Below are 26,704 nucleotides of genomic sequence, written 5' to 3' on the forward strand. Positions count from 1 at the left end.
TTCAGGTAAACAATTTCAAATGTGAAGTCATGGAGGCGAAATTGACGAATTTGGGACTGTTGATTTCACTTTATCTAGTTAATTATGTGCAAGGACAAGTTATATCAGGAAATATTCTACAAATTCTCCAGCGAACAACAGGATTTTCTAAGGTAAAGTTGCGCGTTTTTATTCCCGGGAAAAGGTTCAGTATTATTAGGTCAAGGTGTGTAATATTTCAAACTAGGAAATGGCGTATGGTTAAAGTTTGTAAATAAAACATTGCGTAAATGAAGAATTACTTTTTTATATACACGGGCATTGTTAAATATTGAAAAAGATCGAATAACTTGGACATGTTGGAGGAAGAATGTGGATAAATTCTAGAAACATGATTGAGCCATTTATGGTGCAGTAATCTTATGTGGGTAGTGCCATATGACTCAGTAATTAAACACAACTTTGAAGTTTTATGACAGATTGTAAACAAATTTTATTTTCTTAAATAAATTAAATGCTATGTGTGCTAAAAATAACCCATGCTGTGTGAAAGTATTGACAACACAGAATTAAGATACTAGTACTTGAAAACATGAAATGATAACAAAAAACATATCTGTATACACAGTAAAATTTGTGACTTCTGCTTATACATATGTTACACTTAATTCTTTACTTGTAAGTGGTGACCAACCCATCACACATTTTTAAGGAGTCATTTCCTGAGGACAATTTAAGAACCTCACAGGGGCCGGGGTAACATACTGTTTTGATTTTACGTAATCACTAGTATAGATACATGTATATACAAAAAAGGATTACATAAAATCAAATACAGTATGTTACAGACCCCTGTGAAGAACCTAAATATGAAATAATTAACAGAATAATTATCTGATTATAGCCCCCTGTTTATAGGGTTGAAATGGAAATCTGCGTTGGCGATTTCCCCTCCTAATTTAAAACATAACCCCCAAGTTACTCTGGTTAATTCCCTCTTGTGTGCACATGTTGATAACTTTTACATCCCTTCTAGATCTGAAATTACTCTCATTTTTTTTACTCATATTGCTCAAGATGTTTATTGTCACCATTATAATTTTGTCGATGGGAAGCTGAAAATTTAGACTTAATACATATGCAGCTCTCAGGCACCTACTTTGACAATGCCAGACTTCAGTTTAAAAACGGTCTCATCTGAAGGACCAGTTTTCAGTTGTTACGCATGCAGTAGGATTTGAATCCATGTGGCAAGGATTCACTCCTTACTTAGTATATATACGATTGCTATACTGGGACTCGAGATCGAGCAAACCTCTTAACATAGTCCATCATGATCTTTGGTACAATTAATGTTATGTGATAGACATGAAACAAAAACAAGATATAATGCTCAAAATAATAGATGAAAAGCTCAACCTGCAGATAAACACTTAAAATTACTAATAATTAATCGCAAAGTTAAGGGTTATATGACATGAGGGGCCTCCACAAAGCTGCATGACCATCGATCTATCGACCCTTGTAAAAAGCATTTTTAACATCTATAAATATCTACAAACATAACAGAATTCATGCGTTAACTCATGCACTCACAAATGAATTAACACATGTGATTGTGTTACATACTGTATCCTCTCCAAGTCGGTAGAGGGGATTTAGTTAACATGGTTAAAACACTAATCTTCTAGAAGTCGATCTCGCTGCATGCGTGATCATCATGCACTTCTTAGGGAGAGAGAGGGTAGCAAGTCAGGACAATACTAAAAATAATGTAAAGATGAAAGTTTAAGTTTATTACAAATTGCTTAATCATGATGAAAAAGGTGATCAATTAACTAATTCACAGCTAAGTGATTAACTGTCTAGTATCAAACCATGTGGCAAATTATTGCATCAGTAATCATCCAAGATTCTTAGCAGTATACAGTCATGTTAAAAGTAAACAAAAAAGAAAAGTTTAATGCAGTTATATATATATTAATAGATGAGTCATTTTAATCGCTGCTGCAGTCACAGCTTTTAAGCACAATAAAAATACTTCTGCACAGGTAAATATTACCCAAAGTGTATTATAATAGAAACTGATATGACATATGAATATAAATAGCAGAAATTTGTCATATATCGAGTCACTATCTGTATTTATTTTAGTTTTTATATAGCTTATCAGGTTATCTGCGAATTTGAACTATTTCTAAAATTGATTTGTATAATCACTTGCTCACATCAAACATGATCAACTGTCAACTTCGAAAGTGATTAAAGTTAGGAACAATATACCTTTATTCATTGTTTTTATCATGTTTATGTAATAACTATATATTAAGCATTAATTATATGTTCCAAAAATGTTATAAAGCTTAACATCTATAAATTAAACAAACTATTGATTTAGAAATTTCCTGTAATATTGATTTGTCATTATTTTTGAAAAAAGGCTACTCAATGCCAATTGATTTCAACCCCCCCCCCCCACCTCCTAAAAAAACCTGATCGACCCCTTCCAGAACCAGATTATGCAAGGACATCATCATTTTATCATGACACTGTATTGTTTTATCTTTAAATTAATAGTAACAAGATAGCATGTTAACAATGGTTAAGTGTATAATATATAATATTAACATGATTAAGTATATGTATGACTTTTGTGAATGGGGGGGAGGGGGAGGGATCAGAATTTGAGACAACCCAAATATGAAAATAAAAGAAGTGCGATATGATTTTACATACATGTAACTCTTTATATGTCCTTAAAAATTGCAGACAGATTACATAAACATGCCAAGATTCACTGAATTAAGCTTATATCATATGTTATATATAGGTATCACTTGTATTGTATCTTTAAAAGGATTTATTTTTGCCTTCTCCTTACTAAGGGTTAAAAAAATTAGGTCGGAAGGTAGCTAAGGTGAGATATTTTTTTTAAAGAAAATTCTGACAAACTTGTTTACTAGATGAGTAAATTTTGGGAAAAAAAGAATTTAAAACAAATTTGGCTCTTGCATGCAGGTAAAAAAAAATAAGTTTGGCCATTTTTTATAGCCAAGAGAGGGCAAACAAACATTTTTTTTTAAAAGATGGCCCCATATCGTAATTATATGTATAAAAGTCTAGCTGGTTCAGGATGTTAACATATATCCATTAGCTATCCTGTTTAAAAATACACAATTGTTTTTCTCTCTCTCGTAAATATGGTAAAAAGACGTCATCCATCACATATTAAATTGATTTCCAGGAAACCTTGTCATTTCTTTGAACTTTTTGACAAGCATTATTGCTGAGTGACCGAGATTAACATGTGTTTTAATGAAAAGGATACCCCGGGGGGCAGTGCACATTCATACCGGTGACATGATAAATATGTCCGGATTTTAACACTCAATTTGTAATGGTGTGAGGCCTCTATGTAGAGTGTATCATGTATAAATTGTGACTCTCTGACATTTAATGCAGGCTTACAGCTTCGAGTGACAAATTTTTATAATGGACTGGTCACTGGTCAAGTTTACCAATTTAGATTATCCTCAATGTGAAATGCAAGACCTGAATAGCTATTTGAAATAAATGGGAAAGGGAGGGGGGAGCTTATGTCACAGTATTAGAAGATTGTAGATTTTCATGAAAATAATGAATTGAGATTTATAAAGAACAAAACTAAAAGTTTGACACTTTGTTGATAATAAAATATATTATGCATGCTATGCGTCAAAGATTTACCCATTTACAAATACATTGTATATATATATTTTATAAAGACATAAAAAATGTAAATTTAAATAATGATTTTAAAACGTTTAGGTACGTTGACTATAATATTTAAACAAAATTGACATTTTTTTTTTGTAAAAACCTGGTAAACATGTAAATTAATATAAGTACAGCCTAGTATACATATGACTGAAATAAGTATGCATGATCATGACAATCCATGTAAATGTAAATTTAAGATTGAATAAATAAGGTATCATATTTAAAATTAATTCAATTTTGACATTAAAAAAAAAACTTAAATATAATTTCTTAGTATACATCATGTACATAATGAGTTTAAGGTCTGAATCTGTTTAAGGGGGCCGACTATAGTTTTATTGTGTGAAAACTGCAATTATAGCAAAACTCTTCAATTTTATACCATATATAGCTTACATTAACTTCAGTGTACATGCAAAGTTTGGGGGACATCTACCGTCCAGGTATTTTTGAGGGACTGTCTCAAAATACAAGCACATTTACTATAGGATTATATATGAAAATGCCAATTTGTAGCACTTTAAAGCAAACTATTCAAATACTACAATAGAAATTTTGTTCAAACTATAATATTTGACGAGTAATACTATATTATACAATATATGTAAAAAACACAAAATTCTACCGTCTTGTTACCAGAGGGGCATCTCAAAATGCAAAAAATTAGCAAATTTTACTATTTTTATAGAGTATTACTAAATATGACGTACGCAATGGATTCACATGAAAACGTAATAAAAATATTGGAGATATTCTCAAATTTCTATGTTTTAAATTTCAAGAGCGTATGTTTATTACTTTTTCTTTAATAATATTTTTATTACCCCTTTCTTTAAGAGCTACAGATTATCATAACGTAAAAAACACACTACAACAACGTCAACCTACCTATCAATTGCAAAATCGGTTAAAGAATCAGTTATTTTAGGAATGACTCTAATTCTTGGCCAAATTATTCGATTATAACCTGGTTTGGGTCAGTTTACGCTTTATAATCCGCGAAGCGGATTATAAAAAAGCGTAAACTGATCCAAACCAGGTTATAATCGAATAATTTGGCTAAGAATTAGAGTCATTCCTTATAATTTAATTTTTAAATAATTAAACAATTGTGGATGTAAAATTGTGCTGCTTTTTATGAGTTCAAATTTGCCGCTCAATAATACATCCCTAGTAACGGAAGTGATTTGAAACAAGGGGACGTAACAAGTGATACACAGATCTAGCAGCCATGATGTTTGTTTACACGAGGTAAAAGCGAGCTACTGTTTGAAGTTAAAAGGACATTTATGAAATGTAGAATTTTCCATGTAAGTCCATGGACTGGAAATGTTGGATTGCATAGATACAGATGAATCAGCTGGTTGTCAAGGGGGTGTGTCCCCATACCAAACCAGGTTATTACGTTTTATTCTTGTGTTCCTTTTTGGAAATCAACCAATGAGAGACTAGAACAAAATCAAAATTAAATTATATCAAATTGTAATTGCATTTTTTATATAATTTCTTATTTTTGTTTAATTTTAATAATTAAGTGAAAAAGGTTGCAATAAAACAGTAAATACGCTTCATTTTACTATGATGCGCGAAATATTGTGCAATGGAAACTATAGTCGGCCAGCTTAATTTGTATATCTTCATAATGTATGAAAAATATTCAAAATTTTAATAACATTCTGATTTCTAAACCAGTTTCTATTTAAACGTTTAAAAAATCCAAACACTTAGACATTTGAAATTGGAAAATTATTTTTCTTCCCAAAGGATTATATAAGAAAAACTACCCCTGGTATCTTGTAGAAATGCCTGGTAAGGTACCTCAGTCAATTTTTTGTGAGTTAACATGTTTAAGTAGCAATACTTCAATGACAAACTCCTAGAAAAAAAAATTATCTATTACAGTATTAAGGAACGTCTCGTCTGTCCTTAAGCATGATCATGACAAACTTTATTAGCAAATGAAATCCAAATAATCAGAATAATAGGGCTATATAAACCAACTGTGGGAAATGATCCGAGTTTTGAATTAGACAGCCATATAAACAGATAAAGGAGAATAAAACTCTCCTAAATGTTTCTCAGTGTAACACTTGATTATCTTCAATTTTATTTCTTTATGACTTATGTATTGACAGCTTGAGAAACACAGCTCATGAGTAGACATATTATTATTTTTACATGTATTATTCATAAGACATGGAAATTTGGATTTGTTTTCTGTTTTGTAAAACTGTTACAGCAGTAAAAATTCAACCTTTTACTCTCAAGTTATTTTAATTTCTTTAAGGTAGTACAATGTACCAACAAAATCTTCTCAAGTCAAAATTTTAATCATTCATACTGTATTAATTCTTAAGGTTCAACAACCATTTGATAAGAGAGATTACTCCCTCTAGTTTAATTGACTTTTATTGCAGACCTATAAAAAAAATTCTCTACTAGTAAATGTTCCATTTCTCTGAACTTTCTCCAGGAATTTGTAAAGTATAATATGTATAAACAAATGTAGAAAGCTGAATTAATTTATTATTTACTCTGCAAGTTTCTGCAAGAGATATAATTATCTCCCTAGGTCACCGTGTATATCCCAACATGCGGGGTGTATACTATGTTGTGCGCGGGGTGTATGCTTCCGAAGCGAGAGAAAGGGGGTCAATGTAGGTTCTTTGTCCATTTTCTCAACTTACGGATATTTTTCGCCAGAAAGCATAAGCCTACGGAAGAGAGCATTATCAAAGAAGCCTACGGAAGAGAGCATTATCAAAGGAGTACATGGATACCTATGAATCCACTGGACACCTTCTAGTTTTCTCAAACACCTCAACACAATTCCGAGGATCGGAGCAAGATTGACGCTACACTGTGTTTATGATCAAATATAAGGAGAAAGATTTGCTTTATCATCACTTTTATATTATTGTTAAATACATGTTAACTATATAAACTTTTGTACAAATTGTCTGCAGATAAAACAGTTCGTATATAAAGATATTGACGAAAAATCAATGTTGTGTCCGGGGTGTATGCAACATGTTGTGCGCGGGGTGTATACCCCATATTTTTCTTAAGATTGTTATTGCGAAGTAACCATAAAAATATTATTTACACAGGTTTATAAGCGACAGGTAGTGTTGATAAAAGACCTTAATACTAATGCCCAACCAAAACGTCAAGTCCATAAACTTACTGAGGTATAAAACAAATGAACTAAATTTTAAAAAAATCAAAAGGATAAAAAAAAATAAAAACAATCGTATTCATACATAATAGGCGCTAGATGTGCAAGGAGCGATTGTTATCTGAATTAATGCTACATTGTAGATGGCGCAATGGTCTAAATCTACGTAATCATAAAATATAAAATCTTTCCAAAGGGGGCCCTTCAGATCGTTTTAATCTAAATATTTCGCCTGTTAGAAATAATAGAAACACTACATGAATGGTGTATTATGAATAAATCTCTTTTTTTGTTTCTGCATCTTTTATGTTATTAATACATGTATTCTTAAGCATTTATAACAATGATTTAGAATCTTTTTTGAAGGGGGGGGGGGGGATACCTAAAAAAAAACCTGGAGATAGGTTGACTACCTTATAAAAAAAAAAGGGTGGGGGGGGGGCTTATCGAAACTCAAAACTCCAATTTCAGATAAGGTTAAAGGTCCCATTTTTTTCAGTAACAATTCTCCTTTTTTTACTTTAACATACTACATAATCATTTTTTGACTATGCTGCAATAAAAAAAGGGGGGGGGGTAACTTTACTTTCGATGAACATTTTCTATAGTGAAAAGTTGTGTCTGGAACAAAAAGGGGAATACTACGTGTTTGTATGATATGTTAAATTAATTTTCCTTTCAATTTTTGCAATATGTGGACTCATTTTTCCATATCTGAAAAGATTTCATATTTTACAAGTACAATAAAAATTTATAGACAGCTATAAAAATGCACATTTGTAATAAGGGACGACAATTTTCTTAGGGCATGCACAATTAAAAAAAGCTGTTTTTGGTACAATCACAATTTTACGTTGATGTGTAATTAATATCAATTAATGCTAACCCTCCTGAAATTTATTAGTAAAGTTACCCCCCCCCCCCCCCCCTGCCCAAAATGACCTAAGACACAAACACGCCCTCCCCGGGCCCATTCCTAGAAAATATGTACTCAGTACAGTACAATACAATGCCTCAATATAAAGCAAAAAAATTACTGCCAAATGTGAGCTCCAGGGGGCAAAGTACACAGCATATAAATACTACATGAAGGAAAACATTTTTTGCAGAGTTGATGACGTTACAAAAAGCTAAATATTTCAATAAAAGGGATGTGGAGATAACGCACAGTATTCAATCTTAAAGTCCATAAAACAATACAAAACAAGAGCAGAGCAAACACGGACCTCCGAAACATCAGAGGTGGGATCAGGTGCCATGAAGGAGTGAGCATCCCCTGCTGACCGGTCACACCTGCCGTGTGCTCATTGTCATGATCGTGAAATAACGGAAAAATCCGTCGTCAATTCAGTGTATAAATAATGAACTAACAATTGGTATGAAAAATGTCAGTCAGCATTTGACTCAATGATAAATTTTATTTGCTGACAAGGTCATTGTATCCACCATAGAACTTACGAAATGATGACTTTAAACGAGACTGTTGATATTCTAGTTTCATCAACTTGCTTGTCAATAATTTACCTCGTTTTAAAAATTGTTCATAGTAGAGCATGCTCTTGGGTATCGAATCAACTGAAATATATACACTCCGTATGCAGTATCAATTCAAAAATGTTGAAAAAGGTTAAACAGGAATATCAGGAAATGTTAAATGTTCAAAACGATGCATGTGTGAAGTATTTATAAAGGAATGATCTGAATAAGGTGTCTTTAAATCGAAGGGATGAATTGTTGGTTATCACATTAAACAGTTTAACAAAGCACCCTGCACATTTACTTCCATAGGCATGCAAAGCCAAAAGTACGATGAAAGTGTATCTTTTTTTTTCAGTAAATCGAATTCATTAACCTGAAGTTGTGCTTTTACAATACTGGTGAATAATTTGAAAAATAGATATATAACTTTCACAAAAGTCAATTGTTAAGAATTTTTTTAATGATATTTCAGACAATGATACTATAAAATAAAGAGAGGGGTATACACCCCGCGCACAACATGTTGCATACACCCCGGACACAACATTGATTTTTCGTCAATATCTTTATATACGAACTGTCTTATTTGGAGACAATTTGTACAAAAGTTTATATAGTAAACATGTATTTAACAATAATATAAAAGTGATGATAAAGCAAAGCTTTCTTCTGATATTTGATCATAAACACAGTGTAGCGTCAATCTTGCTCCGATCCTCGGAATTGTGTTGAGGTGTTTGAGAAAACTAGAAGGTGTCCAGTGGATTCATAGGTATCCATGTACTCCTTTGATAATGCTTTCTTCCGTAGGCTTATGCTTTCTGGCGAAAAATATCCGTAAGTTGAGAAAATGGACAAAGAACCTACATTGACCCCCTTTCTCTCGCTTCGGAAGCATACACCCCGCGCACAACATAGTATACACCCCGCATGTTGGGATATACACGGTGTAGGTGCACTCTTCCGTTGAGGAGTAGTCAATTGAGTTTCATTTCCGCATAAACAGACAGTTGGGACATATATTAATTTATATTTAGATACATTGCATCGTAGATTTACTGGTTTATTGTAACTACATGATTGTCAGGATACACTCTTCAACTCCAGAATAACCGAATTAATATAAAAGCATCATTTTTTAAAAACAAGAAAATCAGAACAAAAAAGAAAATATCAGTGAATATAAGACTTTTGAGAGGATGGAAGAGATATGGACCCCCAAAAATATGATACACATGAAGTATAAAAATATGATACACATGCATACTTCTCTGATCATTGCACATCGGAAGTATATTATTATTTTTTAGACAGAAGTCTAATTTTCTTGATTTTACCATAGAGTTCAGAATGAAACCTGTAATTTCTGAAGACGAATTTTGAGATTGATTAGCGAAACCAATGCCTTTGCTAATAAATGCCAAAATTGAATCATTGCAAAAAAAAATTCTTAATGCATGTACACTAGTTTTAAAGCAAAATTGTATAAATTTAAAAATGAATATTTCAACTTTCAGTTTGCGCAGCTGGTTACCAGAGCACAACTTACGAGGTTCTACGAGTCTCCAACTACGATGACGGTGTTTGCGTTTAATGACACGGCTTATAATCAGCTACCATACAGAGAACGCAACATAATAGACAGTTATACGGAAACGGAGCTCAAAGATTACCTCAAGTTCTGTACAAGTAAGTATTTCTTTTTTTAAAAAGAATTAACATGTATTACGTAAACATATTAATCTTACAGTGAATTATAATATTGGTTAATTTGCATGCACAATATATTTTAAAAACTCTTTACTCAATGAATGAATTGGAGGAATCTTCTTTTTAAATTCAATAACCATGATGAAATCATTTTTGATCTTCATAACTTTTCCTGTGTGATCAACAATTAGTAGTACCCAGGTATATTGAAGACTACCATTTATGAATAGATTTAAGGTTCATTTGACCCTCTTGTAAGAAAGATAACTCTTACTTAGGAAATTATATTGTCACAGTGGTCACAGTGGTCAACATGGTCAATAAAATTATTTCTGTCCAATTTCATCCCTCAATGTGTTCAGAATCTTCTGTGTTTTAATTATGAAATTATGAAATTAATTTCTTTTTTTCTTTTTTTTAAACATTTTGGCTTGTTTGCTAATTTAATGTAAGCATTTAGATTAAATTTTATTTATTAATGATGACTAATAAACTCTCAGATCGTATGTTATAATCTTTTAACCAATGCATGCATGATTTTTAAATATACAATGTATATATTGCCTTTGCTTAAATGTTTATATTGCATTGTAAGTTTATAGATTTAAAACCAGTGAATCAAGAAAAAGTCCAACTTCTCTTTCATTTTGCTATTGACTACTTGTATATACTTTTTAATACACATACCTACATCAAGTTTTATGTTCAGACACATTCATTTAGCACAAGTGCATGAAGTATACCCATAATTAAATGAAGGAAGAATTACCGTATAATTGCATATTGTAGCGAGATGCAAATTTAGGGATTTGTCCTTAAAAACTGGTAATTTATTTTTAGCGAGATGTTAATTTAGAGATTTTAAAAGGCACACTAAAGAAGCTATTTCAAATAAAAAGCAATTAATTTATTGCAGTGATATTCAATTTTAGCGATTTCAGCACCCTCACTAATAATGCCAAAATGAAATCCTCGCTAAAAATTCTACTTAATATACAGTATTTTACCGGCCCTCAGTATCTGGAACTTATGTATATAGAAATAATATAATAATTTGTCTCTCAGTCCTTCCAGTTGATATAAGGAGGTTTGACTTTATTTGATATAAACATCACAAGGGTTAGAACTAAAGGGGAGGGGTGAACCTCATTTTTCGCAGAATCTGCTGACTGAAAACGCATGCACGCTTATGACAGATCAGCAAACAAGTTTATTAAAACTATGAAAATAATATTACTAAATAGGGAAACTGAAAACTGCCCCAGATCTCTGTAAGCTGTTAGGTACGTAAGTAGGGGGGGGGGGATTTTTAAAAATGAGTTGGGTCTTGTGAAAACTGGGATATCGATCATTTAAAGGCGGCATTCATGTCCAATTCGGAAATGAGAAGGCAATTTTTAAAAGCAGAAACAGTTTTTAGCTGCAAAAGATGCTTGTGCGAGGACATTTTTTACGATACTTTTAGAAATCAAAGATGATCCTAAATCACATATCCCCCTTCTCCTCATCACATGACACTAGAAGTATAACAAACTCACAAAATGATTTATCTGCATGCATGTTTTATGCACTTATAAATTATGCTAGTCAGAACCACTGAGCACGAGTTGGACAATGTTTGGTATTCTTGCCTCCATCTTTGTGGTTTTCAGTCCCAGGAAATCGCGTACCCACCACAGCTATCCAGGACAACCAACAATTACGGAGCAGCGACTCTAACGGGGACCGCCTCTTTTTCAATCGCGTCCAGAGAATGGACACAGTAAGTCACGTTTTATTTACTTGTATTCGGAACGCATAGTGGGCAGAGTATTGTATTTTAATTTTACAGTCTATGGCTCAAGACTAACAACGGGTTCCATGAGGGACAATATACAATTCCGCAGCATGGACTCCAATGGTGACAAATTATTTATAAATAGAAAACAGCGGTTGTACACCGTAAGTGTTTGGTGGGTGTTGTAGCATACTGGACTTGACTTTGACTTTTCTGCTTATTATCTAAAACACTGTCAGGTATAACCAACAGGCATAAACCTTGACATTCCCTGTTACCTTGACCTTACTTATACTGATAACCTGTATCTTGAACAAAGAAGCAAATAAGGTATAAAGTTCTTTTCATATTTCATGTAGCATTTTATTTCTTGTTAATATTCTATAAATCAGTTTGCTAATTCCAGAAAATATATCCTATTTATGGAAATGAATAAGAGAAAAGTTATGTCCCCTTAGGAAACCATCTTTGAAAATTAGTAGATCTCAATCTCAAAGTGGTTTTTGAAACTGCTAGGATTTTTTTTTTTTTTTTGAAGGAATATTTTGAAATTATGGCAGTTGACAAAATGTTTTGTAACAAAACAGAAAGAAGCATCAAAGTTTCTTTTCATCTGGGCCTTTGGCTCACCCCCAAAAATTGTGACAATATGACCATGGTGACTGACTCTGAATTATGTTTCCTTTTTTAGCAAAGTATCAAATATGAATGGAACCAAAAATTAAATTTGTGACCTTTAAGTTATCTTGACAGTGTTTGGAAATTGCATGTTGTGGAATCACATAACTTTTACACTCTGAAAGCAAACAGAACAAAAATTAACACCATGGCCTGTAGCCTGAACCTGCAACTAACTTATTTTTAAGGCACTAATCTTTCAAAATGCTCTAAACTTATATTACGTGTATCAGTACATTAGCTACAGAAAAACTGTATACAGGGAAATTTTTGTCAATGTTTTATTTTTGCCCATCTGACCTCTTTTGACCCTTGTCACAGGTTAAAAAATTTAGAATGAGGCACCCTAGGGAGAATTCAAAGAATGGTAAGACCATAAGTTATTTGTTCAGACCTTCTACAGAACTGTGACTTGGTGTGTTTTAAAAGGGAGCTGATTTTTTTTAGCATGACATTGTGTAAAAGAATGAAAAAATAAAACAAGAAAAATAAACCTGTATACTATCTATATTGAATATTTATAGTCAACATAAGGATGTATACATTTTGATGAATTATTTACTGATTCTTCCACGTCTTGTTTGGCATGTGTTGCAAGATATCATGGTAGAGCATCTTTGAAAGTGAGCTTCCCTACTGGTTTGACTGGCTTTTTTTTGGTTATGAATTTGATGAGTTTTGTACATTTGTATTGACTGTTTTGAAGTGGAAGATTTTGTGTTTGAAATGAGTTTTTATTCTAATTTATTAATGATGATTGACATTGAACTTTTGAAGTTAATACATTATTATATTAAGTGCACACTTGAAATGATATGTTGAAAAGAGATAAAGAATACTGTGAAAATAAGTTCTTGGGGTGGATATATTCAGTCTTGTATTTATTTTATTTTTTAGCATATTGTTTCTTGCACATTTTTCATGTTTCTGCATGTGGAATTTGAATTTGAATTTTTTTTTTGAATTATATCATATGGGAAAATTATGATAAAAGAGGTTAACTCTCATAAGGATTCTTGAGTTTTAATTTTAATGATCAAATTAAATCATGAATGTAAATTTGAAAACTTTATAAATTAATCATGATAATAGAGAATAAGAAATACTTTGACTGATTTGTACATGTAATTGTTTTCTTTCAGACTTCGGCCGGCACATTTGGACCAATCAAGTATTACGTCAATGGTGTGGAGATTTCAGAGGGAACAAATCGCGACATCTCAGCCACCAATGGGCTCGTTCATGGTCTAAATGGAGTCATGCGTAAACCAAGTCAGAAAACAGCGTTTGGGTGGATCCAAGATCCAGAAGATGCTTCACAGAGATTTACGTATGTAACTTGCGTAATTATTAACTCTTGCTTCAGAGCAGGGTTTACTGTAAATTACCTTTAAGTTCACATGTTTTACATGAGTTAACTTTATTTTTGCTTAAAGTACATGAAAAAGTTAACACAGGAAAAGAACCAAACCACAAGATATCATGTGTACACCTTAACAAATTTTTCACATTCTCTCAAACCTATTAAAATATAGGTACTAATATTATATACAGAAAAGTTTGCCCCCTTGAATGATATTTTTGAAAGTAACTTCAAGCAGAGTGATACGTTTTTGACATAACTCAATTGTAACATAGACAACTTATGTTATACGAAATGGATGAAATCTTTTACCTAATCAAATGACCTGTTACAACTAAAATTAAATTATTATAAATTAAAATTACAGGCGATTCATGGATTTGATGAGCTATATGTATGTACAAGACAGCATTAACGATATTTCATCACCAGACAAGATAACCACCTTGTTTGTACCCAATGACAACGCAATGCAAAAGATTCCTATCACACAGCTAGACAGACTCAAGAACGATCCCACAGAATTACAAAGGGTAAATATACTTGCATAAAATCCCATAGAATTAGAATGGGTAAGTATAAACCAAGCAAATCCCACAGAATATCAACTCATCAAATCCCACAGAATTACAAACGGTAAAAATATTAAACCTATCAAATCCCACAGAATATAAACCTATCAAATCCCACAGAATATAAACCTATCAAATCCCACAGAATATAAACCTATCAAATCCCACAGAATATAAACCTATCAAATCCCACAGAATATAAACCTATCAAATCCCACAGGATATAAACCTATCAAATCCCACAGACTGTAAACCTATCAAATCCCACAGACTATAAACCTATCAAATCCCACAGGATATAAACCTATCAAATCCCACAGACTATAAACCTATGAAATCCCACAGAATATAAACCTATCAAATCCCACAGAATATAAACCTATCAAATCCCACAGGATATAAACCTATCAAATCCCACAGGATATAAACCAATAAAATCCCACAGAATATAAACCTGTTAAATCCCACAGGATATAAACCTATCAAATCCCACAGACTGTAAACCTATCAAATCCCACAGACTATAAACCTATCAAATCCCACAGGATATAAACCTATCAAATCCCACAGACTATAAACCTATGAAATCCCACAGAATATAAACCTATCAAATCCCACAGGATATAAACCTATCAAATCCCACAGAATATAAACCTGTTAAATCCCACAGGATATAAACCTATCAAATCCCAAAGGATATAAACCAATAAAATCCCGCAGAATATAAACCTATCAAATCCGACAGAATTTCAACAGGTAAATTATATCATATCCCAAAGAATTACAGTGAGTAAATATAAACCTATCAAATCTACCAAGAAGTCCCACAGAAGTGACAAAAGGTTAATATAAACCAATCAGATTCCATAGATTTACAATCCCATCAGATCCTTCAGAATTAACAAGGAAATATCAAATCCCACAGAAATACAACTGTAACAGGTACTACATAATTATTATAGATCCTGCAGAATTACAATGAGTAAAATCACACATTAGATTCTATAGAAATTTTGATTCCCCTTCACTACCATTATTCGAAAAACTTGGATGGCTGACTATTTACGAGTTGATTGATTTTCATAAATATATATTACTGTACAAAACACTTCATGGTATGGCACCTACTTATTTAAGAGACTCTTTTGAATTTATTTCTTCTAGTAGTTATGCTCTACGATCTGAAACAAACTATGACCTTCATCTACCGAAATATCGAACAAATCAATTTAAAAATTCTTTTCATTATTCCGGTGTTCATTTATGGAACAAACTACCTTTGTACATACGTTTTTCACAGAATTTACACACATTTCGTAAAAATGTAGAAAAATTCATAATAACATGCCGCAACTAAAATCTCCTGAAATCTATATGTACTTGTATTTTTACGTCATGTTGTATTATTTATTATTGTACAATGATTTCATTATTGTATGATTGTGAACATGCTTAGAGGGCCCCGAGGAAGACTAGTGCATTGCACTAATCGGGTCACCCTCTTAAAATAAAGTATTATTATTATTATCATTATTATTATTCTAAAGTCCAATGCCATTCATCTCCCCCACTTTGTTTACTGCAGATTTATTGATGCTTCCCATATTCTTCTAATTTTTAACTTTTCCTGCATGAAAAAAGGGATTCCAAGAAGATCACAAATGATTTAGTTTAAAGCTCATTTTTTTTTTTTTTTTTTTTTTTAAATTTAGATCCTACAAGCTCATTATGTTCCTAATCGGGCCATTTTCACCAACTGTATCTCCCACAATGAAGGCGTTACCAATGCCAGAGGTCAACCACTGACCTTCAGGAAGCCATCAGGTTACAATGGTAGGTCAAAGTTTACAAGGGTTCAAGGTCATTGTCATCATAATTGCAAACCACAGTCTGAATGTGCAATCCTGTTTCATTCTAGCTGTGGATGAAAAAGAAGTGAATATTTTGTAGCTCATTAAAATATTTACCAAATGTAAGTAGAGCATTAGTTGGAAAATAAACTTTTCACCAATCCTTTCAATTCTCAGTATTATAGCAGTTTACAGAACATTTCAGTTTTACTGTTGATGTCAACTGAAATTTAAACAATAATTTTCATAATCTGAATATGGTGTGAATACTGATTGAATAGTCTCAGGCATAAATAAATGATTTATTTTGTTAATTCTGTGCTCAATAAATGTGTCGAAAATGTCACTCTTTGTCAAGAATTTTTTTAGCAATTCCGCACACACAAATGTAAAAAATATTAACATTCCAATGTATTGATTTGTGAAGTTACATATTTAGAGCTTTAAACTAAAAATTGAATTCAATGATTTACATTCTGATTTCAGTGTATGTTAACAGTGATGGTGTCAGTGCAGCCATTGTTGAGGGAAATATCACGGTGTCTAACGGAGTAGTTCATGTGGTGGATCAGCTGTTAGGATTTGTGTACAACAACATCCGGGAACAGATTCAACGAGAGGGGACGTAGGTCAAGTTTATTCCTCTTGGGTTCTTGTGTTTAGCTAATATGGTTAATTACTATTAACCACTTTTTATTTGTGTGCCAGAACTTTTCGCGAAGTTAGAGAGAGCCTCGTCATTGCAAATATTTCTTGCCGTGAACCAGCTCTTTAAGTCTTGTAATGTGTCTGTTAACAACACAATGAACCTAAATTGGCTTCATTGCAAAAATTAATCGTTGCAAACTAGTTTACCCCCAGTAAATTGCTAAATAAAGTTGTTGCAAATAAAATTTGTTTTACAGGAATGTGTGACAAAAGATTTTTCCTCTCTGTAAACTCTACATTCATTCCATTCTCTGAAATGATTTTTTCTATCTCTTTCAAAGTCTATGTAAATTTACTTTTTAATTTTGTATATAAGTGTATATATTTAGCATGAAGTTTAGCTTTTAAATATTATTTAGCATGTTTAGAAATGGCTAAAACCAGATCCAAACAAAAATAACCTTTTGCTTTAAACAAAAACACTGTTATCTTGGGAATAACTTGATCGTTCCATAACTAAAAAAAATAATTTGGAATGATAATGAAATAAATTGAAATTTGCTTTATTAATTATCAGTTCATGATATTAAAATCATGTTCACTATCATCATCATGATATGAACATTCAGAATTTCCTGCAGTTGTCATTTTATATTTAAATCTATTGAAATTTGTTTTATTTTTTTTTTCGTTTGATATTCATTTTAAGGAAATTTGAACAGCTGATAAATCTGGGTACAGAGAACGTACGGAGCGCGTTGGTTCAGCCATCTGGGGTGTCGGTCTTCATGCCTCTGGACACGGCCTTCGCTAAGATCGCTAACATCCGCTGGGCCAACCTCAATAGTAATCAGACACTGGTGGACATGGTAACTAGAAATATACCACTCTACGCCAAAAAGTTTCTTTGCACTTCTGTAGTAGCAAATCCAGTTTTTTAACTCTGCTAGTCAGAGACTGGAAAAGAATGTGTTTTCTTTCAACAATATTGTTAAATTGTCAAATAACAGCATTAATTGCTCTGTTCCAAATTCATATTAGACACTGTGGCTTTTAAATGGCACACAGAGCTATGACAAGAAGAATATGCCATAATTGAACTAAATGTACTGTTCAGTTGTATGTTCCATAGATCTTGAGATTTCAGAGTATCTTAAGTACACGCAGCAAGGCCTATAGTGCTATGATCTTGAATACAGGTAAGATAATTTCTTTGTTTTTCAGGTGCTTCGACTCCATATTCTGATCCCTAACAACCCTATTATCATCTCCTCCTTGCCAGCGATGAGTGGATACGAAAGTCGCCAGTACAGACAGACCATGTACTGCAATGAGAGGGTCACCATTTATAATGAAAGAAATGGTAAGTTGTCTCATGTAGTATTAGTTTGACTGTATCAGAGAGTGTGGACAATAAGGACAATAAGAAAATTTGGACAATAAGAAAAAAGAAAAATAAGAAAAAATTATATTTAAAGCGCAGCACAGTTAAGATTACAAAAAGGAGGCGGAGCCTAATTTGTACGGGAAAACTTGACTATGACATCATACACAATATACGTCATACAACATTTCTTTAAAATACCACAAAATGAGTTTATCTGCTAATTTAACCAGTAAGAAATCAAACTACATAAAAACTTACTACACCGTGTTGCTTTGTCTTTAGTTAAATCCCACATAACAATTTATAAACAAGTCACTGATCGCAATACACTTGTCAGTATGACGTCATTTCTTACAACATGACGTAGTTTGTATGCAGTGAGAGACAGGTCAAGTAATATTTTCTCAACAAAATATGTACTGTATACAGGGTTATTTTCGCCCTTTTCCACGTGCGAACAATTGTGCCCCATTATAAATTCGCCCAGTTTTAGTTCTGTTTAAGAAATTATGCTGTGAAATTTGAATTCGCCCCGTTTTAAATTCGCCCAATCAAGATTAGGGCGAAAGGGGCGAAAATAAAACGGGGGCGAAAATATCCCTGTATACAGTATTCTATACTTAAATAAAATATTATTTACATATATTCAATGGGCCAATAACTTGAATTTAATGTCTCCTTTACTATTTTATCAATATATTTTCTGTACATTACGTATTTAATTGACACTGCCGTATATTTGTATGCAAGTACATCGGAGGGTAATGTGGGGGGTCTTAATAAATCGATCTAGTGCAAGGGCATACACTCTATGGATCAAAGTAAACTTTTACATTTTAACTATATAACTATTAAGATATCTGAAAAGTGCTGCGATCCTGATGAAATTGTAAAAACAATTTAATTATATCAATATTTCATGCCGCTGACAAGCAAAAAATATAGCATTCTGTTATACAAGTATAATTTTAACAATGAAATTGCAGAATTTAGACAGGATCGCAGCACTTTTTAGAAACTACAATGCATGTTGAAAATATTTATATACTAAACTTGGAAATTTAACTTGGTTATGCCCTTGCACTAGTGATATTTATATGTAACATCAATACTTCAAGTCAATGTGCTAAAATTGCGTGACTGCCACATCACATGATTAGTCTAAATATTAGGGATGGAAATTTGTAACCGGTTAATCGATTAATCGGTCGGAACGATGCTAATCGGTTAGAAGACCCGTAATCGGTTAGTCGGAAAAAATAAAATATATGTAAATTTGAGCGCAGTTTCCTTAAAATCCCTTCTGTTTTTTTTTTAGAAAGGAAAGCGCTGCATAGATTTTTATTTAGTGTTTTTACACATCTTTTAATTAAGAATCTTGGTGGCAATTATACTTCTCCGTATTGAGATTGCAGGGTAATTGGTCAATTCGTAAAGTGTTAATTACTGTTTTTATAACATCATGCCGTTACCCAGGCAGATAGTCCTGTGTTTATTTTAAGTTATATTAAAAACATCGCCGTTAAGCACTTTTAATTATTGTATGTCTATATTTTGCCGTTTAATATCTATTAAATTATATTATTATAAAGAACGTTGTAAATTGTAAACAAAATGAGAGTTCAGACATAGAATAATTCTGATTATGGTGACAACGCAGAATTAACTTCTTTAACATCTGCATTGGAAAATTATCTCTGTCTGATTTCTCAAGCAAAATTCATGGCTTTCTTACTTTTTTTCTTGTCCTTTGAAATTAAAATGAAATATACTCAACGTACATAAATTTCCCCGATCAAAATAATAAACAGAGTGAAACTTCTAACGTCTTATAAGCCTTTTTAGGTCACCTGAGTCACTCAGGTGACCTATTGCTATCTGTTTTTGTCCGTCGTCGTCCGTCGTACGTCGTTCGTCGTACGTCGTTCGTCGTCAATCGGTCGTAAACTTTTGAACATTTTCAGCTTCTTCTCTGCAACCACTGAACCAATTTCAACCAAATTTGTCACAAAGCATCTATGGGTGAAGGGGAACAAAAATTGTGAATTTCATGATCCCTGCCCCCCTGGGGCCTGGTGGGTGGGGCCAAAACCATTAAAATTAATGCAATCTTCAAAACTCTTCTTCTTTACTCCTGGACATCAAGCAGTCAAACTGTTTGCATGATTGTAATCAGCATTGAGTCCTTTACCAAAATTGTGAAATTCATGGCCCTGGGGTCAGGGGTTCTTGTACTAGGGCGGGGCTAAATAAGTATATAGTGAAAATGCATTATTTCTTTGAAAATCTTCTTCTCTGCTCCTGGGTATTAAATAAACTAACTAAGTACATAGTTATGATGAGCAAGAGTGCCTCTACCAAAATTGTGAATTTTATGGCCCAAGGGTCAGGGGTTCTGGTGTCAGGGCGGGGCTCTATTGATTATATAGAGGAAATACATGAATTCTTTGAAAATCTTCTTCTTTACTCCTGGGTATTTTAAAAATAAACTAACTAAGTACATAGTTATGATGAGCAAGAGTGCCACTACCAAAATTGTGAATTTTATGGCCCCAGAGTTAGGGGTTCTGGTGTTAGGGAGGGGCTCTATTGATTATGTAGTGAAAATACATGAATTCTTTGAAAATCATCTTCTCTGCTCCTAGATTTTATATAATTTAACTAAGTACATAGTTATGATGAGCAAGAGTGCCTCTACCAAAATTGTGAATTTTATGGCCCCAGGGTCAGGGGTTCTGGTTTTAGGGCATGGCTCTATTGATTATATAGTGAAAATACATGAATTCTTTGAAAATCTTCTTCTATGCTCCTAGGTTTTATATAAACTAACTAAGTACATAGTTATGATGAGCAAGAGTGCCACTACCAAAATTGTGAATTTTATGGCCCCAGGGTTTCTGGTGTCAGGGTGGGGCTCTATTGATTATATAGAGGAAATACATGAATTCTTTGAAAATCTTCTTCTTTACTCCTGGGTATTGAATAAACTAACTAAGTACATGTACATAGTTATGATCAGCAAAAGTGCCTCTGCCAAAATTGTGAATTTTATGGCCCCAGGGTCAGGGATTCTGGCGTTAGGGCGGGGCTGTATTGATTATACATGTATAGTGAAAAATCATTAAATCTTTGAATATTTTCTTCTTTTCTCCTAGGTTTTAAGCAGATGAATTACCTATATAGTTATGAGCAATCCCTAATCTTCAAGAATTGTAAATTTCAAGGCCCCAGGGTCAGTTGTACCATAGTGGGTGGGGGGGGGGAGGCTGTACTTATGTACTGAAAATGAATAAATTGTTTGAAATGTGCTCCTTGGTATTAATCAAATATTTTTGAAAAGCAAGTATTCCTTTCCAAAAATAGTGCAATGTGTGGATCTAGGCCTAAGAGTCAAGGGTTCATGTGTGGTAGCGGCACTACTGATTATTGCTGAATATTACTGATTAGTTGAAATGCATTTTTTGTTCCCCTACCCTGCCTATGGGTATAAAGTAACCAAACTAAGGAACTGCTAATTGTATAGTTATGATGACCAGATTGTAAATGCTATAGCATCTGGCTTTAAACATGGATCAAATTCAGTCACTGGGAAGTTGTTGAATAATGCTCAGGTGACCTATAAGGCCCAGGGGCCTCTTGTTTGTGAATATGAAAAGAAAATGTCAAAATGTAATTTCTTGATACGACTAACCCGTTAATCGGTCGGAACCTTTTGCGATTAACCGATTAGCAATTCTGCAATCAATTGCCATCCCTACTAAATATAGAATATAATCGTCCTCGATATGTAGTTATTATTATTAATCATAATTACAATTATCCGATATAAATAATGAACTAAAAATAATTGCCATCCCGATTACGAATACATTTTTAAATACAAAATTTAGTCGATATTTCCATTGCGCACCGTAACTGTACTGCGAGAGGTATCCATGTTTTAAAGTTTCCACTTTGGTTTGAAAACTATATTCTCTTGAATGATTTCAATAATGATATAGTTGTATTTTTTTAAATAAATATTTATTTTATTTTCAAGAAAGAGAAAACTGTGAATCCTTAAAGAAGAAAAGTTGTACAGAACCTTGTCATGCAAATACATGTATCTTCTTTGTTTTTAGAAACCTGGGTACAGGGAGGTAACGTGAAAGCTCGTGTGATCCGGCCGGATATAAAGACCGTTAACGGGATGATCCACATCATCGACTCCGTTCTAGGAATCCCCTACTTAGATCTCCCCATGCTGATCTGTCATGACGTCTGGCTACTGTATGTGTATATAGGTCATAGTGATCAACAATCATAACATTCCTGAAAGTGAAATGTCAAAATATAATAAGTTCTTGAAGATCTACCATGCATTTTTATGTACTGACTACTGTAAAATCACATATTTTCGCGGGGTCAAATTTTCAAGGTTTGAGGTAAAATCTTCTTTTGTGGGGACTTGATTTCGTGGATGGAGCATGTTTCATAGTAATGTATATTAAATTTTACATTACGTGGTGGTCATGAATTTTTGGATCTCTCCTTGCCTCGAAACAATGAAAATTAAACCCCCCATGAAAATGAGTGCTTTCACAGTATGCCCTCAGTGACCTTGGGTCACTTTGATGTAGTACACTTCTTAGTTCACCTTGGACTTTCAGTAAGACATGGCATTCTTGACATTGCATAATTTATTTAGCTTCTGAAATTTACACAGCTTTCATTCATTGTTGAAATACATGGGATAGAAATTTGCAACTAGCCAATTACAAGATCTTGTATGGCAAAGAGGTGGGGCTTAAGCTGTCTCATCATTGTCAACAACAATTTAAAGTTTCTTATGTTATTAATTTCTTAATTAATGAGAATCTATTTGCCATTTGACATAGACTTACTACGAAGTGTCAAGAGAGTCATGCCCCCTAAAAGTCCAAGGTTAACTGAGAATTTTACTAAATTGATTTGTGTTTCAGAACATTTTGTTGTAATATCTGTTTTGTTTCTCATTATAGGCGTACCTATGACTACATGCGGAGAGTGGGACTGAAGAACTACCTGACAGATAGGAGATTCACTGCGGAGAAGTGTAACTTTGAGATCTATGGCTATCCTCCAAATTACGGATCAGCCGCTCTCACCAACCAGGGGACCACCTGCCCCACGTACTGTAGTCAGGCCCAGTATCAGAACCAGTACCCCTGCAACTCTGCCCAGTGTCAGACAAACACTGGGGGGTCCACCACCTGCCCCACCTATTGTGCCCAGGCCAACTACCAGAACCAGTATCCCTGTAACACTGCCCTGTGTGCCAATAGCAACATAGGGAGCTCCACCTGTCCTACGTATTGTTCGCAGGCCCAGTTCGCCAATCAATTCCCCTGTAACTCGGCCCCTTGTCAGACTGGGGGGTCTAACTGCCCCGCCTACTGTTCTCAGCCCCAGTACGCTAATTCCCAGCAGTGCATGAGTTGTAATGGCGGTTCTACGACACAGTGTCAGTACGTCAGCTACTGCAGCGACCCGAGTAACGCCAATAAAAGTCCATGTAACACTTACCCCTGTAACATGCTGAATGGTATGAACACTGGGTCACAGGGCACGTCTAACTATGACATGGGGTACTGTGGGACCACTACTGTGGCTTGTGAGTTCACCGTGTTTGTCCCTAATTCCAGTGCTATCGACTACTTCTCAGTGTCACTTAACGGGAACAGAGTCATGAGAGATACGCCAAGATTCCAATATGTAAGTGAAATAGATTTATAGTAAAAAAAAATACTGACTCCTAGCAAAATAAATGTAGTTTTGTCCGACTTGTAGGAAGATGATTTAAATGCATTTTATCAAAAATTTTTAAATAAAAATTAACACAACTTCAATTTACTCTACATGTGCATGAATCAATTAAACCAGTTACTATTTATGATTTGCACAATTAATTTTGTAAATGACAAATTTTCCGTTACATAGAGATTAATATTGCAACTTGATTACTAAAAACATTTATGTGATTTAAAATATCTGTTAATTGTGATAATAAAACATATTACATGTTAAATATGATTTTCCGTATTACATGATAATGTGTATCATGAAAATGAAAATGCTTTAAATGAATGGTTCTCGAGTGAAGAATTTTGAGACTGTATGAGGTAATTCTTTTTTTTCCAGTTGTTTAAGCGGCTGATTGTTCCGGGGAGGATCTATATAGAGAAAATGGGGAACGGAAACCACCAGATGAAAATGCTAAACGGGGAGACAATTAGTCTCACCAAAACCAATGACAGAGGTAATTATACAGTCGAACCATAAAATAACGGGAAAATTGTGTAAACCAAAACTTACTGAATTCTGAATTTAAGATGGGGAGGGGGAGGGGTGTAAGTACTAACAGACTGGGTATAGAAGAAGTTTGTTGAAGAAGTCAAAGTGACATCAATTTTCATATCCTTATAACCAAAATTCAACACAGCTTTGTACAGGTATAGAAAGTCTTTTATTTTATTAGTTGTGTCCTTATAAATAAATAGTCCTCATCATAGAGTTCTTTATAATGGAAGTGTACTGTATTTTTCCCAATCCCTTTAGCTCTGTGTTAATATTTTCTTATAGGGATCTCGGACAAAAATTAATATGTGATTTGACAAACTGATCAAACAAAATTAGTTTTGATCTACTTAACAACATTCTGATCTATTTTTAGATGTGCGGATCTATTTTGGAGGAGCCTCAGCTAATGTTATTCACATGGACGAGGGGGCGACAAATGGGGTGATGCATATCATTGACCAGTTATTATTTGTTCAGGATGACCTCACGAGAAATGTGAACTCGGCGGGTCATGTGACATTTTCCTTGTGGCTTGTGTTAGGGACGTTAATGATCAAGTATGCCTTATTCAACACGAGATGATTCCTGAGGATTGTTGTTGCCATGGGAACCATTGTCCACTAAAATACTTTTTATATATATAGTATCCATTTTTTTTTTTACTGTGTATATAGATGAATATTTTTTATACAACATATTATATATGTTTCTATTTCTTTGTAAGTGATCACTTTATGATCCAATGTTAATGATTTTTTTTACGTGTTTGTAAAAGATTTCTACACAATACATTCCCTTTTGGTACTGTTTTGACTTTGTGAGGGCATAAGAAAATTTAAAGCTATAGAAACAAGGGGCATATTTATTTCCTCTCGAGGACCAGTTTCATGAGAAAATTGTTACACATTCCAAGATTTTAGTGCCAACATCTGTTTTTATTACTCTTTTTAAAAAAGGGGATGGGGGTTAAGATTATTTTTATCTGAAACTCTATGATTGAAGTATTTATATCTCCTCATGTCTCTATTGGGGAAATTATGCATATTTTTCTTTTACCACAGAATATTTTTTTTTCGATTAGCACAAGACAAGAAAGTTCATAGATTGAAGATCTTGACTAAAATTTGATATTTTTCATAAATGAAGCACTTGCTAATGATATTCAAATTAGATTTTAAATGAAAGATTGTCTTTAAAAATACCCTTAAAATTGATATATTTATTAGCGCTCATTTTGTAGAATAATATAACTTAGATAATGTAATGTAAGAGGTATTTAATGCTTGCCATAATCGTTATATTTAAGTATTCTGACTTTAATTATATGTTCAGCATAAATCTCATCCTATAAATGAAGAAAAGAGAATTATAAATAGAGCAGCTTATCAGGAGACATTACACAGAACTATTTAACAGTCATATGATATATATAGTATTGTCTCTATAGGTCGTAGTCATATTTGGAGAAACTACATGTAATTGGTACTAGTCAAGAATAGATATGAACAGAGAAAGATTTTATATTAAGGAAAACTTCACACAAAATTAGAGCTTACTAAAACCAAGTAAAATGCACCTCTTTCTGATGTAAATTCACTAAAATTTAATTATTATCATAACATTACCCACGCCTTCATATTCCTGTGTTCTCAAACTGCTGTAGCAAGAAAAATGTCCAATCAATAACCTGTGATATATGAAACATTTCTTAAAAGATTCTGTCCTTGTCTACCATGAAACATAATTTTTTTTCTCTTCATCAACTCAGTTCTTGTACTTGCTTTTTTTGGGTGTGTTATACATTTTCCTGACCTCACCATGTTTCTATTAGATATAAAATAAATATAAGACCGAACCTTATGTTACTATGTTGCCATATGTATGTATGTGTGTGTGTTATGTGATGTATTATTATAATTCATCTATTTTGATAGTTGGGCTAGAGATGTACCTGTCCTTATACACTTATTGTTATAATTAAGCTTTTTATATATATTCTTGCTCAT

General features: G+C 33.1%; 1 protein-coding gene across 2 annotated transcripts; it reads left to right on the forward strand.

The window, feature by feature from the left end:
• Positions 1 to 25,457, forward strand: LOC134252705 (fasciclin-1-like). 2 transcript variants are annotated; one of them, XM_062735214.1, is made up of 13 exons: positions 1 to 152; positions 9,913 to 10,084; positions 11,758 to 11,867; positions 13,703 to 13,890; positions 14,291 to 14,456; positions 16,208 to 16,328; positions 16,832 to 16,970; positions 17,703 to 17,862; positions 18,218 to 18,356; positions 22,502 to 22,649; positions 23,381 to 24,113; positions 24,540 to 24,657; positions 25,072 to 25,457. In XM_062735214.1, the coding sequence occupies exons 1-13, from the start codon at positions 30 to 32 to the stop codon at positions 25,278 to 25,280; spliced, it is 2,526 nt and encodes an 841-aa protein (XP_062591198.1). In that variant the 5' UTR covers positions 1 to 29; the 3' UTR covers positions 25,281 to 25,457. The 2 variants fall into 2 exon arrangements, with proteins under 2 accessions (XP_062591198.1, XP_062591206.1); XM_062735222.1 differs by lacking the exon at positions 11,758 to 11,867 and adding an exon at positions 11,937 to 12,046.
• The last annotated feature ends 1,247 nt before the right edge of the window (positions 25,458 to 26,704 follow it).

Source organism: Saccostrea cucullata, unplaced genomic scaffold (genome assembly GCF_032062105.1).
Source record: "Saccostrea cucullata isolate Sc308-1 unplaced genomic scaffold, CSIRO_AGI_Scuc_v1 ctg6183, whole genome shotgun sequence".
Classification (NCBI taxonomy): Eukaryota; Metazoa; Mollusca; class Bivalvia; order Ostreida; family Ostreidae; genus Saccostrea; species Saccostrea cuccullata.